Genomic DNA, 17094 nt, shown 5'->3' with positions numbered 1-17094 from the left:
CACGGCCGGGGGGGGGGCGAAGAGGAGAGATCATGTTTGTGCAATTGAGGTTTCCGTGCAAAAGGGATAATGGTAGGGTAGTTTTCAATGCAGAAGAATGGGGAGGTGGCACAGAATCATACCTGTTGGGTGGGCTATCGAAGGTTTCCATTTGGGCAATACAATGGATTTTTTTTATTTTACTTTTTTTTGCACATGATGCAATGAGGCTCAGCAAAATCATGCCTAAAAGGAAATGGCCTGCCAGTGTACGTGTGTGTGTAAGAGATGGGGAGAGGGAGGGAGATAGCGGAGGGGAGAGATGGAGCATAGTTGTACAATAGGTGGGGCAGAAGATGGAGGATGGAAAATAAATCACACCTAGTTGGTGGAAGGGAATGGGTGTCCGCCCCCCCCCCGCGCCGCCCTTTTAACTGGAGAGAGAAGATCGTATTTGCGCTCTAGAGTTGACAAGGCAGGCAGGTGGGGCGAGAATGGCAAATAAGTGTGTGTGTGTGTGTGTGTGTTTCGAGGGAGGGGGGAAAGCGATGGCTCTGCCCAACAAATGTGGCAAGCAGAGCTGAAATGCTAATCTAAATAGGAAGGTGGCCGGGATAGGGGCTGACACACGGGAGTGGTGGACCTGGGGGGGGGTCCTGGCTGTGTCAGAATCCTACCTGGGTGTGGAGGGAGGGAGGGAGGGGGAGCAGCTGGGCTCGAGCCCGCTTACCTAGCAAGAGCAGCTTCACATCTTTGGCCGCGCTGATGCCGTCCTCCTTGAGGTTCTTTTCGATCGCCTTGCTCCTCTCCAAGGCGGCTCTTTCTTCGGCGCTCAGTGTACATCCCATGGTGGCCGGGAAATGTGTTCTCCCGGGCTGGCGGACACTTCTCTCGGTCCCCCCAACCCCCCCTTTTTATCAGACACTCCAAGGAGGAAAAACGGGAGGGGAAACAAAAATTAAAACACAACCACCAACGCAGCAGAAAAGCAAGATAGGAAGAAGCGGGGTGGGGATGTAGATCTTTGCTTAGATGTCAAAAATAAATTAAAATGAAGCACCAGGGGGAATATAATACAGATTCTCTCTCTCTCTTTCTGGCTGGCTGTCCCCTCGCTCTTCTCCTTCTTCCTTCCCGGCTCTGCGTCTCCGTAGCCCCAGCAAATCAATGCATCCAAATGAGAGCCGAGCCTTCCGGGGGCTGGCAGGCGCTGCTGGGGGGGGGGGTGCGCTGGAAGGAGACGAGGGAGATCTCTTGCGATGGGAGAAGGAGCAGGGCGCGATGGGCTCTGGGCGCCCCCTTGCCTGGTCTGGAGCTGGGCGGCCTCTTGGGGGACGCGGCAGCGGGCGGGCGGGTGGCGAGCGCGCTGGGACTGCTGCTGGCGTAAGAGAGCCGAGCCCTTTCCCCTCTGGGCGGCTGTGTCGCCGGCGGGATGCCTGCCTTCGTCGCTGGGCTGCTGCCTGGACGGCTCTCGGGGCGAGGCGCTTCCTTCCTCCTGGCGAGTCTTCCTCTCCTCCCTCCCCCGAACCTGGGGGTCTCTAATGGGCGGCGGCGGCGATGGCTGCGAGCGATCGCATCGCTCAGCCGATCCTAATGGCAAGAAATGCAGAAAGGGGCGACGCGAGCTCGCGGCAGCAGCAGCGGCAGCAGCAGCAGCCAGGCGAGGAGGAGGGAGGGAGCGGGGAGGGCGGGCGAGTGCGCCAGGGCTGAGCCGCGCCGAGGCTGCCTTCCCTTGCACAGGCGAGGCTGGGCTGGCTGACGTCGGCCGCGCTGCCCGCGCATGCGCCCGCCCGCCCGAGAGGAAGCTCGGCGAGGAGGAGGAGAGCGGGCCGAGCGAGCGAGAGAACGGGCCGAGGAGCCGCTTCGAGATGCGGCTGTTGCTGCTGCTGCTGCTGCTGCCGCTGCCGCCGCCGCCGCCAAGGAGCCTCTCTCCCTCCCCTCCCTCCCAGTTCTCGGCGCTGCAGTTGTGCAGCCAAAGTGGGGAGGGCTCGGCGGAGCTTAGAAATCAGGGATGCGGAGGCTTGTTGAGTCGGAGGGCCACATTCCCTCCTGGGAAACCATTTGGGGGCCACTTGCTGGGTGTGGGCGGGACAAGAGGCCGAAGTGGGCGGGGCAATGGGGGCACGCCTTATCTTTGTGTAGGATGCTAGTTCACACTCACACAGGGATGCCAACTTGAATAAAATGATCACATGATGTGGTGCACCCACACTTTTTGAATGGCAATGCCCAGCAACTTGGGGGGGAGCCCCCTCAAATATTTTATTGGGGAGGGCAAAGGGACACACACACACACACACACCTTTCATCCATAGGAACCAAAGGCATAAGAACATTAGACAATCCTGCTGGCTGGGTAGCTCAATTGGTTTGAACATGGTGCTGGTAACACCAAGGTTGCAGGTTCGATCCCCATATGGGACAGCTGCATATTCCTGCCTTGCAGGGGGTTGGACAAGGTGATCCTCAGGGTGCCTTCCAACTCTACAGTTCTATGATTCTATAGCAATCAGGCCAGTGACCCATCTAGTCCAGCATCCTATTGTCACAGTGGCTGACTAGACACTCCCCCGCTGTGGTTCCCAGCAACTGTTATCCAGAAGGATATTGCTTCCAACCGGCCATGGAATATACTTTCTCATAATTTGAATCCATTGATTTGGGCTCTACCCTCTGGAGCAGTAGAAAACAAGCTTGCTCCATCTTTCACATGGCAGCCCTTCAGATAATTGAAGATGTCTATCACATCACCTCCCAATCTTCTCCTGGCTGAGCACCCCAACTTCCTCTACCATTTATCATGAGGCTTTGTTTCCAGACCCTTGAATGTCTTGCATCCCTCCCCCGATTTATAATAAGTCTTTCACCTAACTTACCTCATAGGGTTTTTGTGAGGATACAGTGCGGGGTGGGGGACCATTGTATACCACCTTGAGCTCCTTGGAGGAGAGATGGGATATAAGTGGAATAAACAGATAAAATAAAGAAATGAAGAAAGAAGAGGAAGCTAAGTCAAGCTACAAGAAATGAGATTGCAGCTGAACATCAGAAGAACTTTCTGACAGTTTGATAGTGGAACAGACTTCGACCAGAAGTGGTGGGCTCTCCTTCCTTGGAGGTTTCTAAGCAGAAGTCGGATGGTCATCTGTCATATATGATCTAGTTGAGATTTCTGCATTGCAGGGGGTTGGACTAGATGACTCTAGGTAGGTAGCCTTTTTGACAGCCTTTTTCTCCCCCACAAATCCAAATACTGACATGTCTGAGGCATTTGAAAAACAACAACATTTGTTTGTTTATTTGCAAATGCAGTATAGAAAAGAGTAGGAGTAACACCAGCTGATATTAGCCATAAAAAGATTTCATTTATCTTGAGTTTGGCCACATTCACTGCATGCATTTAAAGCACTATGATACCACTTTAAACAGGCATGGCCTCCCCCAAGGAATTCTGGGAACTGTAATTTGTTAAACGTGCTGGGAGTTGTTAGGAGACCCCGATTCTACTCCTAGAATTACAGTTTCAGTTTGCCAAGGCCAAGAGAGTTGGTGCTGAAACCACCTCTTCAACCCTATATAGGGTTGCTACTTATGCTTCACCCCCAAAAGGATCAGAGCAGAATACCAATTTTCATAAAATTTGCATGTGCTAATGTATATGCATACGGATACAAATTTAGAAATAATTACTATAATTTAAATGGAAATACAACACATCTCACTATTAAGCCAGAGACCAAATGACAGGTAGCCCTACTCAGTTTGCAGCCCGTTGTTGATGGGCAACTTCAAGATCTCCCCCCAACCCTCCCTTTCTATGGCCTTAAACCAGACTTGGACAATAGAGACCATTAACCTAGCATTTTCTAGGTATGGGTCTGAGCAGTTTCCCCCTTACTCCTACTCCTTTCCCATGGAAAATTTGCTCTTTAGTGCTAAATCAGAGCAAATGTCAATCTGGAGAAAACCGGAATTGCCATTTGCTCTGCTTGGGCGCTAAAGAGCAGTTTCTTCTGGGGCAAAGCAGCAGGACAACAGGAAGTATGGATGAGCCTTCAAAGAGAATTGGACAAATACATGGAGAATAAGGCTACTATGATGTCTATGTTGTCCCTTCACTGTTGGGGGCAGTATGCTTCTGAATACCTGGTGCTCTGGTGCTCAGATCCTGCTTGCAGGTTTCCCATTAGGGCATCTGGTTGGCCACTGTGAGAACAGGATGCTGGATCAGATGGACTTGGACTGATCCAACAAAGCTCTTCTTATGCCCTTACATTACGTCCTTGTGCTGGTCGACCTTTGACTTTGAAAAAAACATTTTCCTTCCACAATCCTTTCACCGGAGGAATTTCTTTTCAGGTTCATGGCTGCTTAGGCTCCCAAACAGTGTACCCCTCCCCCTTTCACCTAGATCCTTTCTGACTGTGTTGTCTTGGCAAGCTAGCCAGCCATGACTGACCCCAAATTCTTACCACTTGAGAGTGGATTGCATTAGGCTTTGGAATTGCAGTATAAGCCAACACTCCGTGTGTGTGTGTGTGTGTGTGTGTGTGTGTGTGTGTCTTTGAATATCAAGGCTGTGCTAAAGTGGAAATGAATAGAAATCACGCTTGGCCTTGGGAGGGGAGGGAAATAAACCAGCAAAAACAGTTTTCAAAAAAGAAAGGGTCTCCTGCAGTGCTAACCACCATATTCTTGCAGCATTTTTTTTAATGTGGTATGATGGAGATAAAAAGTAGGAAGTTTAAGTTGTGCAGGGAGTAATTGAGCAGCTTATTTTCATAAGCCAGGGTGTGGAAATGGAACAAAGAGCTCAGGTGGCGAAAAGTGTGCTACCCATTTAAACAATTAACTATGCAACAGACGATGAGGAATATTATTCAAAAGAAATATTTAGCTTGGCAGCCATTAATATTTCCATAGTGCTTAGTTCCTCAGCACACTTATGGCATAGTTATGCTGCTGACTTTTACACACACATACACACACATACCCCAATTAGCTGCCATGGCTTCTCCAAAAGATCATGCAAAGAGTATTTTGGTGAGGGAGACTGAGAATGCTATTAAGGGATCTTTAGGACTCTCCCAATACAGTTTAAATGACTGTTAAACCTTTTAAATTCTGTAACGTAGGGCAACATTCACACCACACATTTAAAGCACCATGATACCATGGCTTCCCCTAAAGAATTCTGGGAACTGTTACAGGTGTGGAGAGTTGTTAGGAGACCCCTATTTCCTCCACAGTGTCCCATGTGAATGAGGATTGATGGTTATACCATTCTGCAGATTGTAGCTCTGTGAGGAGAATAGGTACCGGTATCCCCTCACAACTCTTAACCCATGTCCCTTCTGCTTCAATTTGTATTTGCATAGCCTCCACACACGGTTGAATGTGTAATGGCTGTAGGGCCTGGTCCGTGGGCTCCAGCTTGTGCAACACCCTTCAGCTAGACTGTTGATAGGGATAAAATATCACCACCACAAAATTCCAGTGCTCAAAAGCCTGCATTGGCTTCTCACATGCCACCAGGGCAGGTTCAACGTTCTTGCATGAATTAACAATGCCCTTAACAGGGGCTGCCTAATCCCTAATATTCCTGCCTGATCACTGAGATCTTCAGGTGAGTTACTGCTTGGGGTCCCTCATGGCTTTGATGCATGGCTTATATCCAACAGGAGTGGGGTTTTTTTAGTATTGTGGACCCAATTTTAAGGAGCTTTCTTTCAGTTAAGGTCAGACATGCTCCCTTCCTGCTCAACTTCTAGCACATAATGAACACTTTTTTATATTATTACAACAGGTACAGTGGTACCTCGGGTTAAGTATTTAATTCGTTCCAGAGGTCCGTTCTTAACCTGAAACTGTTCTTAACCTGAGGTACCACTTTAGCTAATGGGGCCTCCTGCTGCTGCCACGCCACCGGAGCACAATTTCTGTTCTCATCCTGAAGCAAAGTTCTTAACCCGAGGTACTATTTCTGGGTTACCAGAGTCTGTAACCTGAAGCGTATGTAAACCGAGGTACCACTTTAATTTATTGATGTTTGATAGTTTAAACTGATTTGGGGGGGGGGATTTCATCTTTGTAAACAACTTAGAAATGATTGTACATAAGTGGTGTATAAATTGTTTAAATCAATCAATCAATCAATCAATCAATCAATTTGTGGTTATGGGAAATTGCAAATTGGGAGCTTATGTGCTGAGGGGGTGAATCAAGAAGCAGCAGCCAGAACAGCATGACCCAGAAGGTTTCCACTGTGGATTAATGAGGGTGGTCAAAGCTGGCTTTAGAGAGGCCCCAATGGCAAATCACTATTTTCATTGGGAGGAAATGTGTATATCTCACATTCAAAAATGTGTATATGAGAAGCAATGGAAAAATATAAAATGCAAAGAAAATGAAATTTATATATTCATCTATCCTAATGAGGACCAGGGACAACCCATCCTTTTTGGCTTTGCGGGGATTGTTCTTTCCTAGAAACTATAGGGAGTAGTCCTGGACTCTCCCCAGTTGTTGCAACTATTAACTTTGGATCTACTTCCAATCTTTTTAAAATTAAACTGGTTGTTTTTTGCTCTGAATCACTGAGCAAATAGAGGTAGTGGTACTTAATTCCTCTAGCTGGGGTAAGCTTTTGTAATACCTTTCATTTTCTGTTCAGGTTACTAGCCTAGCTGCTAAGTGTGTGGGATACAGTATTGATGACAGAACTTTTTCATCTTTTAGCTTGGGAAGACTTCCTTTTATTCTTGTCCTGTTATGTTGTGATTTCACTCCATCATTTTGATTGATGATTTACTGCATTGCATCTATTGTTGCATTAATATGCCATTCCCTGGTCTGAGGACCTTTAAGCCCCAAAGCAGTATAGAAACAAACTCTACTACAAACTATAATATGGATATGCTTGGCCCGGTTCTGCCCTCCTCCACCCTCACCCCAGAAAACACTTCTGTGGTTTCTGAAACTGCTTCAAAGGCATCTCAATTTGCCCGCAAATTGCCCCAGTTTGTTCTTCCACACACAGCATAAGGAAGAATCAAATGGAGAAATGTTGATGGAGAAAACTGGTCAAATTCTAGGCAAGCGTCAAAAGTCAGCGCTTGCTGAAGTCCAGTCTCTGTAGCCACTGCTAAGTGCCCTGTGTTTAGGGTGGTTGTAGAGATTGAGAGCCAGCTGCCATTGTGCTCTCCTAGCAGCTCACCTAGAAGTGGAATCAGGTAGATTAGAAGGAGAATGTAGGGCCGGTGGCCTTTCAAGGGGGATTTTCTGTGCTACGTTGCCCCAGCTTGAAGCAGGAGATGCGAGCATCACAGAGCTGTGAGTCAGCTTCTGCACTACTGGAGCTGGACAGAAGGCAGAGGCAGCAACACAGATCGAGTAACTGGGAGAGTGACTGAGTGAGAGACAGAGCAACAGAGAGAGAGGTGGAGATGCACTGGCTTGGGGCAAAGGTGCAGGAAGAAGGGCATTGGGGCTGGCAAGGAGCTTTGGTGCAAGAGAGCTGGAAGAACTTAGCTAGTTGAGAGCGGAGGAAAGAAAGGAGAGGATGGAAGGTAGGAATCTGAGCAGGAAGCTCAGTGGTGAGCCAGTAAATTGTTCCTTCTATCCACCTGCTGATGAACTAGGACTGGAGCTCCCTTCGGAGCTTGGGGTCACCCTGTCAAACCTTGCAGAATAGGAACAGTTTGCAGTTCTGGGGGCCTCTTTTATGGAGCATATAATAAGCCCCCTAACTCATCTACCACTAGTCCCACTTTGAATGCTTGCTCCTGTGGATTTTTCTGCTGCTGCACCCAGGAATGATAAATCCATCAGTTTCAGTGTCTCTCTCTTCCTCACATTTCTGCATCAGATTGCATGGGGTGGTGGTGGAAAAAGCCCCCCAACAATTCACCCGCATTTAAATGCATATTTCTCTGAATTTTCGTAAGCGGTTTTCCCTTATGCATTTTTCTACATTGTTTACCAATAATACATGACTTTCTATGCCTACAGTCCCATAATAAACACATTTTAGTACATACCGTATTTTTTGCCCTATAGGACACACTTTCCCCCCTCCAAAAATGAAGGGGAAATGTGTGTGCGTCCTATGGGGCGAATGCAGGCTTTCACTGAAGCCTGCATGCGGAAGCCTGGGTGCACTGAGCTCAGCGCACCCAGACTTCGTGCTGCTCTCTGCAAGGCGTGGGAGCCCGGCTTGCGGAGAGTTGCCTGTTCTGGGGGCTGGGGTCGGGGGAAGCTCGGGCTTCCCCAGCCCCGCGCCTGGGGAAAAAATAATTTCCCCCTTTATTTCCCCCCCCCCAAAAAAACTAGGTGCGCCTTATGGGACGGTGTGTCCTATAGGGCGAAAAATACGGTATTTTGTATATCCCTTTTGTAACTTCATTGTACACCAATAGGAAAATAGAATGTCAATGTTATGTACATAAATTGTTGGAGTAAATAATAATTTTGGCCCTGAAATTTTTGCAAAATTAAGAGAACTGCAGATTTCCAAAGAACACTGCATTTGGCTGCATACTATTATGGGAAGTGTGAATTAGTCATTTCACCCTCATTCCTAGGCACATCCTTAGTGTGAGAGGGTCGGGCTTATGTTGGGGGGGGGGCAGAGCTGTACTGACCATTCCTTTCCTGGCCCATCAAATTTGACAGGCGTTTCACTACTGAAAGATAATCCGCCTGCAAATTTAACAGCAACAGCTGTGCAAGCTGCAGCTGGAGCAAATGGGGTGTCAGGAACATAGATTAGGCATTAGGTTTCCTCAGACGGCTGCAGCAATTACAACCCCATAGCATTGATATATATCATGATAACAGTGTGTCATATATGGATTTTCAGTGTTTTGACTCGAGATAAATGGGTTACTTTGAATGGATTAATGGAAGAACGGTTGTAACAGTACACACGCACAGCTTTCTTTGATTTGTCGCTTTGATTAACAATGCAATAGTAATAAGAATAATACTTTTGCAGAAAACATGGTGACAATGTGGAAACTGATCAATCATGTCACATGGTCTTGGAAATCAGTTTGGTAGCCCCCTACCTCTTGCCAAAGAAGAGGAAATGCATCAGTCTCCCCTTCCCCCCTGCCAAAAAGAGGACAAAAGAATATGCAGATTTGCATAAAATTTGCAGATACTAATTTATATGTAGAGATGCAAATTTAGAAATAATTACTGTAATTCAAATAGAAACACAATGCATCTCAACACAGTGGGGGAGGCTGTGACCAGGAGTCTTCTGTGCCTGCTCTGTTTGCTACCCGGGTGCTTTTTTATTATTAGAATCATAGCGTTGGAAGGACCCTGAGGATCATCTAGATCAGCCCCCTGCAGTGCAGGAATATGCAGCTGTCCCATGCAGGGATCGAACCTGCAACACTGGCATTATCAGCACCACATTCCAACCAACTGAGCTATCCAAGTTGACTGTTAATTGGCATCTTCAAGGGCCCCCCAACACAGCTTTCCCTTATTCAGATTTTTATCTTTACACCAGACTTGGACCAGACAGCCCTTCTGTCAGAGCAGGGGTCACTCTTTGTGAGTCCTGTGGGCACATGCACATGGTGCATGCACCACACACACCACACAACCAAGCACACCCTGCAACCCACTCTATTGACTACACGAGAATGCTTCTTTCGAGCCTCACGTCAGTGCAATGGGGAAGCGCCAGGGAAAGCACAATAGAGGACTTGTCCTCTGAACAGAGGCCTTGCCCCAGACCCCTCAGCTCCATTGGGATCTGCCATGGTTTGGTAGCAGAAGAAAATCAGGGAGAAGGAGGAGATGTGTGGCTGGAACCCAGGGATAGAGGAGGGAGGTCTTCTAGGTGCCAAGCAGATCCGCCAGCTCTCTCTCCATCGCTCCTCCTGCAGAGAGCAGAGCCTCCTCAGGGAGGGGGGGGCTTCACCTAATAAGAGGGAGGGTCTGAACAGGAGGACGTGGCAGCTGAGTTGGAGGCCAAGAAGCAGGACACTGTCTTCTTGCTGTGAACCAGGTGCTGCCTTCCTTGATGGGATTAGGGACTTCTGCTCAAATGGAATGATGCATGCTGTCAGAGCTGCTTGGAGATCCTAGCTCACAGAGGATCACGCTAGCCAGCGATCATTAAGTAAAAGTCTTTATTGAATTACAGTTTCCATTCTCACGCTGCTGCGCGCAACTCTACGTCTAGTAGCTAGATCGGCGAAGCTCCGTCTGAGTCTCCGCCCCGTGTGCACCAACTTAATATCCTAGCCTTGCTCCACCTTTTCCGCCTGACTGTCCTCCTCTGGGTCCCTCTACCCCCCGGGGCTTCTTCCTTCCGGGATTCTTCTGACGCTGACCCGGACCCTCCTGCCTCCTTGCGCCGGGCTTTAGGACCTGGTTCCCTTTCGGGGCTGCTTACTGCGCCGCCTTCCTCTGCATTTGAACTTGGCGCGCGCGCCCAACCTTCCACTTTCCTCTTAACCGTTTCTTCGCTCCCCGATGGAGGTGTGGCCACTCCTGACTCATGCCCTCCCTCCTGTGGTGAGCTGCCAGCGCTTCCCCCCTGGCTCCCTTCCTCTTCCCTGCTTCCTGGCGGTGACGCTGGTCCCGATTTCCAGCTGCTCCCCCCTGAGTCCCCTCTGGCTCTATCTTCCTGGGGTGCCCCCCTAGACTCCCCCCTTGCCCTGGCCACTGGTGCTCCTTTCTGTGAATCCTCTGATTCACTGGAAAGACTAGGAGATCTCGGGTCGTCGTCATCACTCATCTTTTCTTCTGCCTCCTCCCCTTCGCTCTCTGTTTCCTCCCTTGCCCGTGCCTCTGCTCCTAAACCCCTGACACATGCATAGGGCAAGACTCCACCTCATCTTTAAAAGGGGCGTGTCAGTTGTCAGTACATCATCCAGGTATGAACCTCTGGCCTCTTCAATGGGCCTTGGAATCTTGACCTTTTGGATGTTGCACTTGCTGCAGAGCCTGCATTGATGATGATGATGATATATTTATACCCCACCCATCTGGTTGGGTTTCCCCAGCCACTCTGGGCAGCTCCAGCCACTCTGCTATTAGCCTGAATTAAGACATTCTTCCTTAACCCGAAGTAAGAGCCACTCTCATGTTTTGAGAGCAAGGTTTTGGATGAACTTTCTCTATTAGAAGTACAGTGGTACCTTGGTAGTCGAAGTTCCTGCAGCCAATTGGAAGCTGCGCCTTGGTTTTCAAACAGTTTCGGGAGGCAAATAGACTCCTAGAACAGATTAAGTTCAAGAACCAAGGTACCACTGAATCTGATTGGACTGCCCTGGGCAAAGTAGGGCACATGGTCACCCTCGAGCCCAGGGACTGAATGTGAGATAGGCCCAGCATCCTGTTCTCACAGTGGCCCACCAGATACCTCTGGGAAGTCCACAAGACTGAATCTCCTGGCCATCTACATTTTCCCTCCACAGGAAAAGAAGTGTGTAGCACTGTAGATTTGTTATGAGCGGTGGGGTGGGGTGGGAGTTTAACCCTTTCCCCATGCTGTTTTTCCAGTGTAACTCATAAAGCCGGAAAGCAGCCGTTGGCCTCACAGTAGAAAAATTCGTCACATTTTGCTTTATCAGTCATGTATTGTTCAGTGGTTGTCCTCAAACGAACCACACAAATAAAAAAAGGCAGTTAAACGGCACAGAGAAGGACATTAAATATTAGGGAGGAAACTCCTATGTGAGGGTACAGTATTAGGGATCAATTTTGCAATAGATGCCTTTGTGTGCATGAATAAAACAACTTCCATTAACGGAGACTGTCAAGTTACTACCAAGAGAGCTTATGGAATCCATAAAGTGTGGTTTAATGAGTGGAGGGAGAGAAATTGCATCCTGGTTTTATGTGCAGGAAGTGGGTCAGGTGAATCTAATCACTCCATCCTCACGGCAAGAATAGTGGAATGCCTCCTAAAAGGTGTTTTCTGAACCCAAATGAGATGGCACTTGAGTGGTTAGAGTCAATAGCTACGGGATTGTAATGAGGTGTTGCTCATTTCCCCCTTAGCAAGGGTGTGTGTGAGTGTGCAGGTTCTGTAAAATATCTTCGTAATATTTCACCAGTATGAAATCTTACAGATTAAAGGATTTTGCAGTCACTGTAAACAACAACAACAGCAAACAAAACAACAACAGCCTAGTGCCAATCTAAAGCACAAGGAGGGGGCAATAATTATGTTTGGCTGCATACACCTGGCAGTTTATTCCATTTTCACAATGCTTCCTTAACTGTTAATTTCCAAATTATATTTGAGCTTTCACATGATGTTAAAGCCACGTCTGGAATTCTAGTGGAATATAGTGCAAGTTTAGTGATCATTTCTGTGTCATTTGATTCCGGAAAAAAAAATCAGTTTGCAAATAGGGAAATGAGTGCTAAACCTGCACTATATTCCGCTGTAGTTCCACTATATTCCACTGAGGCAACAGCCTCACCCTACCTAATGGTTGGGCCAGTGCTGACTAATAGATAAGCATTTCCAAAAATAATAATTTGTGTGTGTGTGGGGGGGGGTTAATTGTTATTCCAACAGCCTCTATTCATCATAAAAGAAGAGAAATATAAATTTCCCACTTTGATACAAGCAAGTAGCAGTTTTTAAATAAAAGTTCATAGTTGCTCTTATATAATAATCTTGTCCCCAAATAGCAAACAAATTTCTTTCTCCAATTATGCTGAAATTTCTCTTTTATCTACTGTCCTAATTCTGCTGGTATGTTTATTTCTATAACTCTGTTTCCCCTTTAGTTTGCTTTAGAGCTGCCATACGTCCGGGTTTTCCTGGACACATCTGGGAATCGGAATGTCAAAATGGTGTCTGGGCAGATTTTTGCCAAATTGGCCAAATGTCCAGGAAAACCTGGACATATGACAACTAGGATGATTTTTTAAAAAGATAAATGCTGTAAAAATTCAAATGAAGCCCGAAGACTTATTTTTTTGGGGGGAGATGTTTCCTAAAAAACTTCACCTCCTCCCCCCAAAAAGCTCAAAAATCCCCCCAAAAAGGACCAAAAACTTTGTCCGGATTTTCACTTTAGGGAATATAGCAACCCTATTGTATCTTGCTAATTCCCCATGATCTGAAATATTTTCTTCCCCTTTAAATATTGAGAGAGGCTTTATTAAGGCAATATCATTTGTGTATGATTTGATTTTTAAACTGCTTTATTACCAATGCAAAAAGAAGAGGTGACAATGTTGTAACCAGGTCTAAATGTGGGAACATCCCCAGAGGTGTTGCACTCCCAGAGTCTCAGACCCTTCAAAACTCAGTACAGCTCTTCTTCTTCCTTCAGGAGTAACTTACAGGTCAAAGATGTTATTGTCAAGAAATCAAGAGCAGGAAAAAGCATTTAAAATATAGGAATATGACATGGAAGTTTTAGAAAACAGGAAAAAAAGACGAGACCTGAGATTTGTCAGTGTAAGCAAGTAACGTTCAGCGAAGATGGGGAAACCCATTTTCTTTAAATTCCCAGGTGGAAAAGGAGTGGGTGGTAGTGTGAAGTGTTGAAGAAGGCACACAGTTCTTAGAAATTATATAAGAAATAAACCACAAGGGGAGATGGACTTGGACACACACACACACACACGCATGCACGCACATATGAGCGAATCAAGTGAATTGGATTTTATTTTTATGGTTTTATGACTAAAATAAATACAAATGTACACAGGAGTGATATTTCATTAAATATTTTTTTCTAAAGTTAAAAAGTAAAAAGAACTAGCATGTGTCTGCTTACAGGAAATGACTATGAAAAGGTGTATGGTGTGTGTGTGTGTGTGTGTGTATGGGACAGAATATGGAGAATACAATGAGGGGAGCAGTAACATTAGGAATGCATGTACAAAAAGCCCCAATGAGTGGCAAACACAATAGGAGAAATTTGCACTAAAATGCTAATGAATTTTCACGAGCAGTTTCATGAGCGGAAATATGTAAAAGTGAACTGAGGATTGGGAAAATGGGAAACCAAAATTGAGATTCTTCCATCCCTACCTGTATCCCCCCAGGTGCTGCTAAACTGCAATTCCCATCAGTCCCAGCCAGCATGGCCAATGGGCAGGGATGGCAGGAGTTGTTCTCCACATTTTCTTCCACCCGTTCCCTTTCTTTGTATGCCACTTTTCCACACATGCAAAAATGCTCAAAGCGACTTACAACCAAGAAAACACATTTCAAAGCCAAAAGGAGCAAAAGGGATTTCCGAACAATGTAGCGAAACACATTAAATAATATATATAATATACAAATATAGCAAGATTATATAAACAACATGCAGCATTTAATAACAAAAATAGCAAGGGAGCTCTACAGTTTCACCTTGGTACAGTGGTGCCCCGCAAGATGAATGCCTCGCAAGACGGAAAACTCGCTAGACGAAAGAGTTTTCCGTTTTGGAGGTGCTTCGCAAAACAAATTTCCTATGGGCTTGCTTCGCAAGACGACAATGCCTTGCGAGTTCCTGCGGGGTTTTTTCCCTCCCCCCTTTTTCTAAGCCGCTAAGCCGCTTATCAGCTGATCCGATCAGCAGATAAGCCGCTAATAGCGCTAATAGCGCTAATCCGCTAATCCGTCAATGGGCTTGCTTCGCAAGACGAAAAAACCGCTAGACAAAGAGAATCACAGAACGGATTCTTTTCGTCTTGCGAGGCACCACTGTACTAGAAGCACTGCCACCTCCCCATGATGTGGTGTAGTGGTTAAGAGCGGTAGACTCGTAATCTGGGCAACTGGGTTCGTGTCTCCGCTCCTCCACATGCAGCTGCTGGGTGACCTTGGGCCAGTCACACTTCTTTGAAGTCTCTCAGCCCCACTCACCTCACAGAGTGTTTGTTGTGGGGGAGGAAGGGAAAGGAGAATGTTAGCTGCTTTGAGACTCCTTCGGGTAGTGATAAAGTGGGATATCAAATCCAAACTCCTCCTCCTCCTCCTCCTCCTCCTCCTCCTCCTCCTCCTCCTCCTCCTCCTCCTCCTCTTCTTCTTCTTCTTCTTCTTCTTCTTCTTCTTCTTCTTCTTCTTCTTCTTCTTCTTCTTCTTCTTCATCCTTCTCCTGCAGCCACTTGCAAGGCTTTCAAAGACAAGGGGTTAGGGTAGCTGGAAACCCCCCTCCCAGGTTGTTTTCACTCACGAAAGTCCTCATGAAAATTCATTAGCATTTTAGTACACATTTCCCCTAGCATACACCCCTGTATTCATTGCAAAAATTTGGAGAAGTATGAATTTCAAAGGATGAAGGTGTTTCGGTTTGTGTATTGTTTTGAAAAGCGTGAATTTGGCAGGCTTGCCTTTAAAATACAAGTGAAATCACATTTCTCCCCTGGTCAGTTTTACACTTAAAAACCATCTTGAGTGTTAAGCGGTATATAAATTAATAAATTAAATTAATAATTAAATTAAATTAAATTAAATTAATAAATTAATAATGAGATTCATAGGCGTTCTGCTAGGAAAAAAAGTTTGCCAGTCCTAGGAGTTTAGAAAACATGGAGGTCTGTTGCAGCTGACGCATGCAGTTGCCTAGGGGGTAGTGGCCCCCTGGCAAGAAAGAAACTGCAGACTTCAATTCTGTTTCCAGAATCGCAGAAGAGCTCTGGGGTGAAGCTTCTTGCAGGATGCCCAATTATGTTCTCCAGTTGCTGGGTGGTTCTTAATTATTTCATTAGCCATGCAAATTCAGTCTGAGAATTTTTGCATGTTGAAATCATTATGCCAACAATTAGAAGGCAGCGCTGATTAGCTCTTTTCACGCGGCATCGAGCACAGAGGGCTCTTATCTGCCCTCTTCCGAGGAGGCAACTGGTTGGCCTGTGGTGTTGTAGACAATGCTTGAAATACTTGCTAAATTATGCCGCTTAAATCCCATTGACTTCTATTATTAGCAAAGTGAAGTTAAGGAGGAGGGAAAGGTATACAGCAAGGTTCAGAGGCCTTCACTTGAATATACCCAAAATTAAATGGAGAGAGGGAAAGGGCAGGGTATTTAAAGAACTTTACTTTGATTTCTCTTCGTTTGATTTTAAAAAAATATCTCATCATAAGTTGTAACACTGTTCTTGACATGAGGTCAATGACATTCACCTGACTCTTTTAAGCTAAGGGATTTGTGTACCCCATATACATACAGTAGTATTTAATTATGTTTTACTCAAAGTAGATGTGTTGAAATTAAAGAACATGAGTAAGTTCGGTCCATTCATTTCACTGAGTCAGCTCTGAGGAAAAACCTGAATACCACCATGAAAGGGGGGCCAGACTCTCAGCTTTCATTTTTTTTAAAAAAAATAGTGCATCAATTGGCCTTTTAGGGAAAAAGTTAGGAAACAAAACATGCAGGCAGATGAGCCAGCTTGGCTGCTGTCCCATTTAGGCATTTTTTCATCAACAAGTGAAGTCAGAGTTGTGATTGGCAAATGATTTGTTTGAACACTAGGGGTAAAAAACATATCTAAAGAGCTGAAAATTTCCCTTTCCCTTTAGGACACTTTATTTTATCTCATTTCCTGGACAGTTAGTTAAGAAAATGATATGTGTAATTAATGTAGTAAAGGTAAAGGGACCCCTGACCATTAGGTCCAGTCATGGACGACTCTGGGGTTGCGACACTCATCTTGCTTTATTGGCCGAGGGAGCCGGCGTACAGCTTCCGGGTCATGTGGCCAGCATGACTAAGCCGCTTCTGGCGAACCAGAGCAGCGCACAGAAATACTGTTTACCTTCCTGCCAGAGCGGTACCTATTTATCTACTTGCACTTTGACGTGCTTTCGAACTGCTAGGTTGGCAGGAGCAGGGACTGAGCAACGGGAGCTCACCCCGTCGCGGGGATTTGAACCGCCGACCTTCCGATCAGCATGTCCTAGGCTCTGTGGTTTAACCCACAGTGCCACCCATGTCCCCTAAATTAATATAGTACAACCTCATATACCCTAGGTGTTTGGGGTATGTCCACCCCATGCTGCAGCACACACAAAACAATCTACTAGATGAGAAAGTTTGGAGGTTTGGGAGCAGGAAGTGTCTTATCGCGCTCTGTGGAAGCAGAGTTAGGTCTTTGGCTAAGTATAATCTTAAGTGGGCATGTTAA

General features: G+C 46.3%; 1 protein-coding gene across 2 annotated transcripts in view; it reads right to left on the bottom strand.

The window, feature by feature from the left end:
* Nucleotides 1-1722, bottom strand: part of GNAO1 (G protein subunit alpha o1) — a 164546-nt gene extending 162824 nt beyond the window's left edge. For both annotated transcript variants that reach the window (XM_083515109.1, XM_083515108.1), the window contains exon 1: nucleotides 710-1722. In XM_083515109.1, the coding sequence (XP_083371235.1) occupies nucleotides 710-827 (118 nt within the window). In that variant the 5' untranslated portion in view covers nucleotides 828-1722. The remainder of the gene's footprint in view (nucleotides 1-709) is intronic.
* Between the last annotated feature and the right edge of the window lie 15372 nt (nucleotides 1723-17094).

The sequence above is a fragment of the Podarcis liolepis genome (assembly GCF_965112155.1).
Source record: "Podarcis liolepis genome assembly, chromosome: 7".
Taxonomy (NCBI): domain Eukaryota; kingdom Metazoa; phylum Chordata; class Lepidosauria; order Squamata; family Lacertidae; genus Podarcis; species Podarcis liolepis.
Note: the sequence above shows the minus strand (reverse complement) of the source record. Positions and strands in the feature narration are given on the sequence as shown.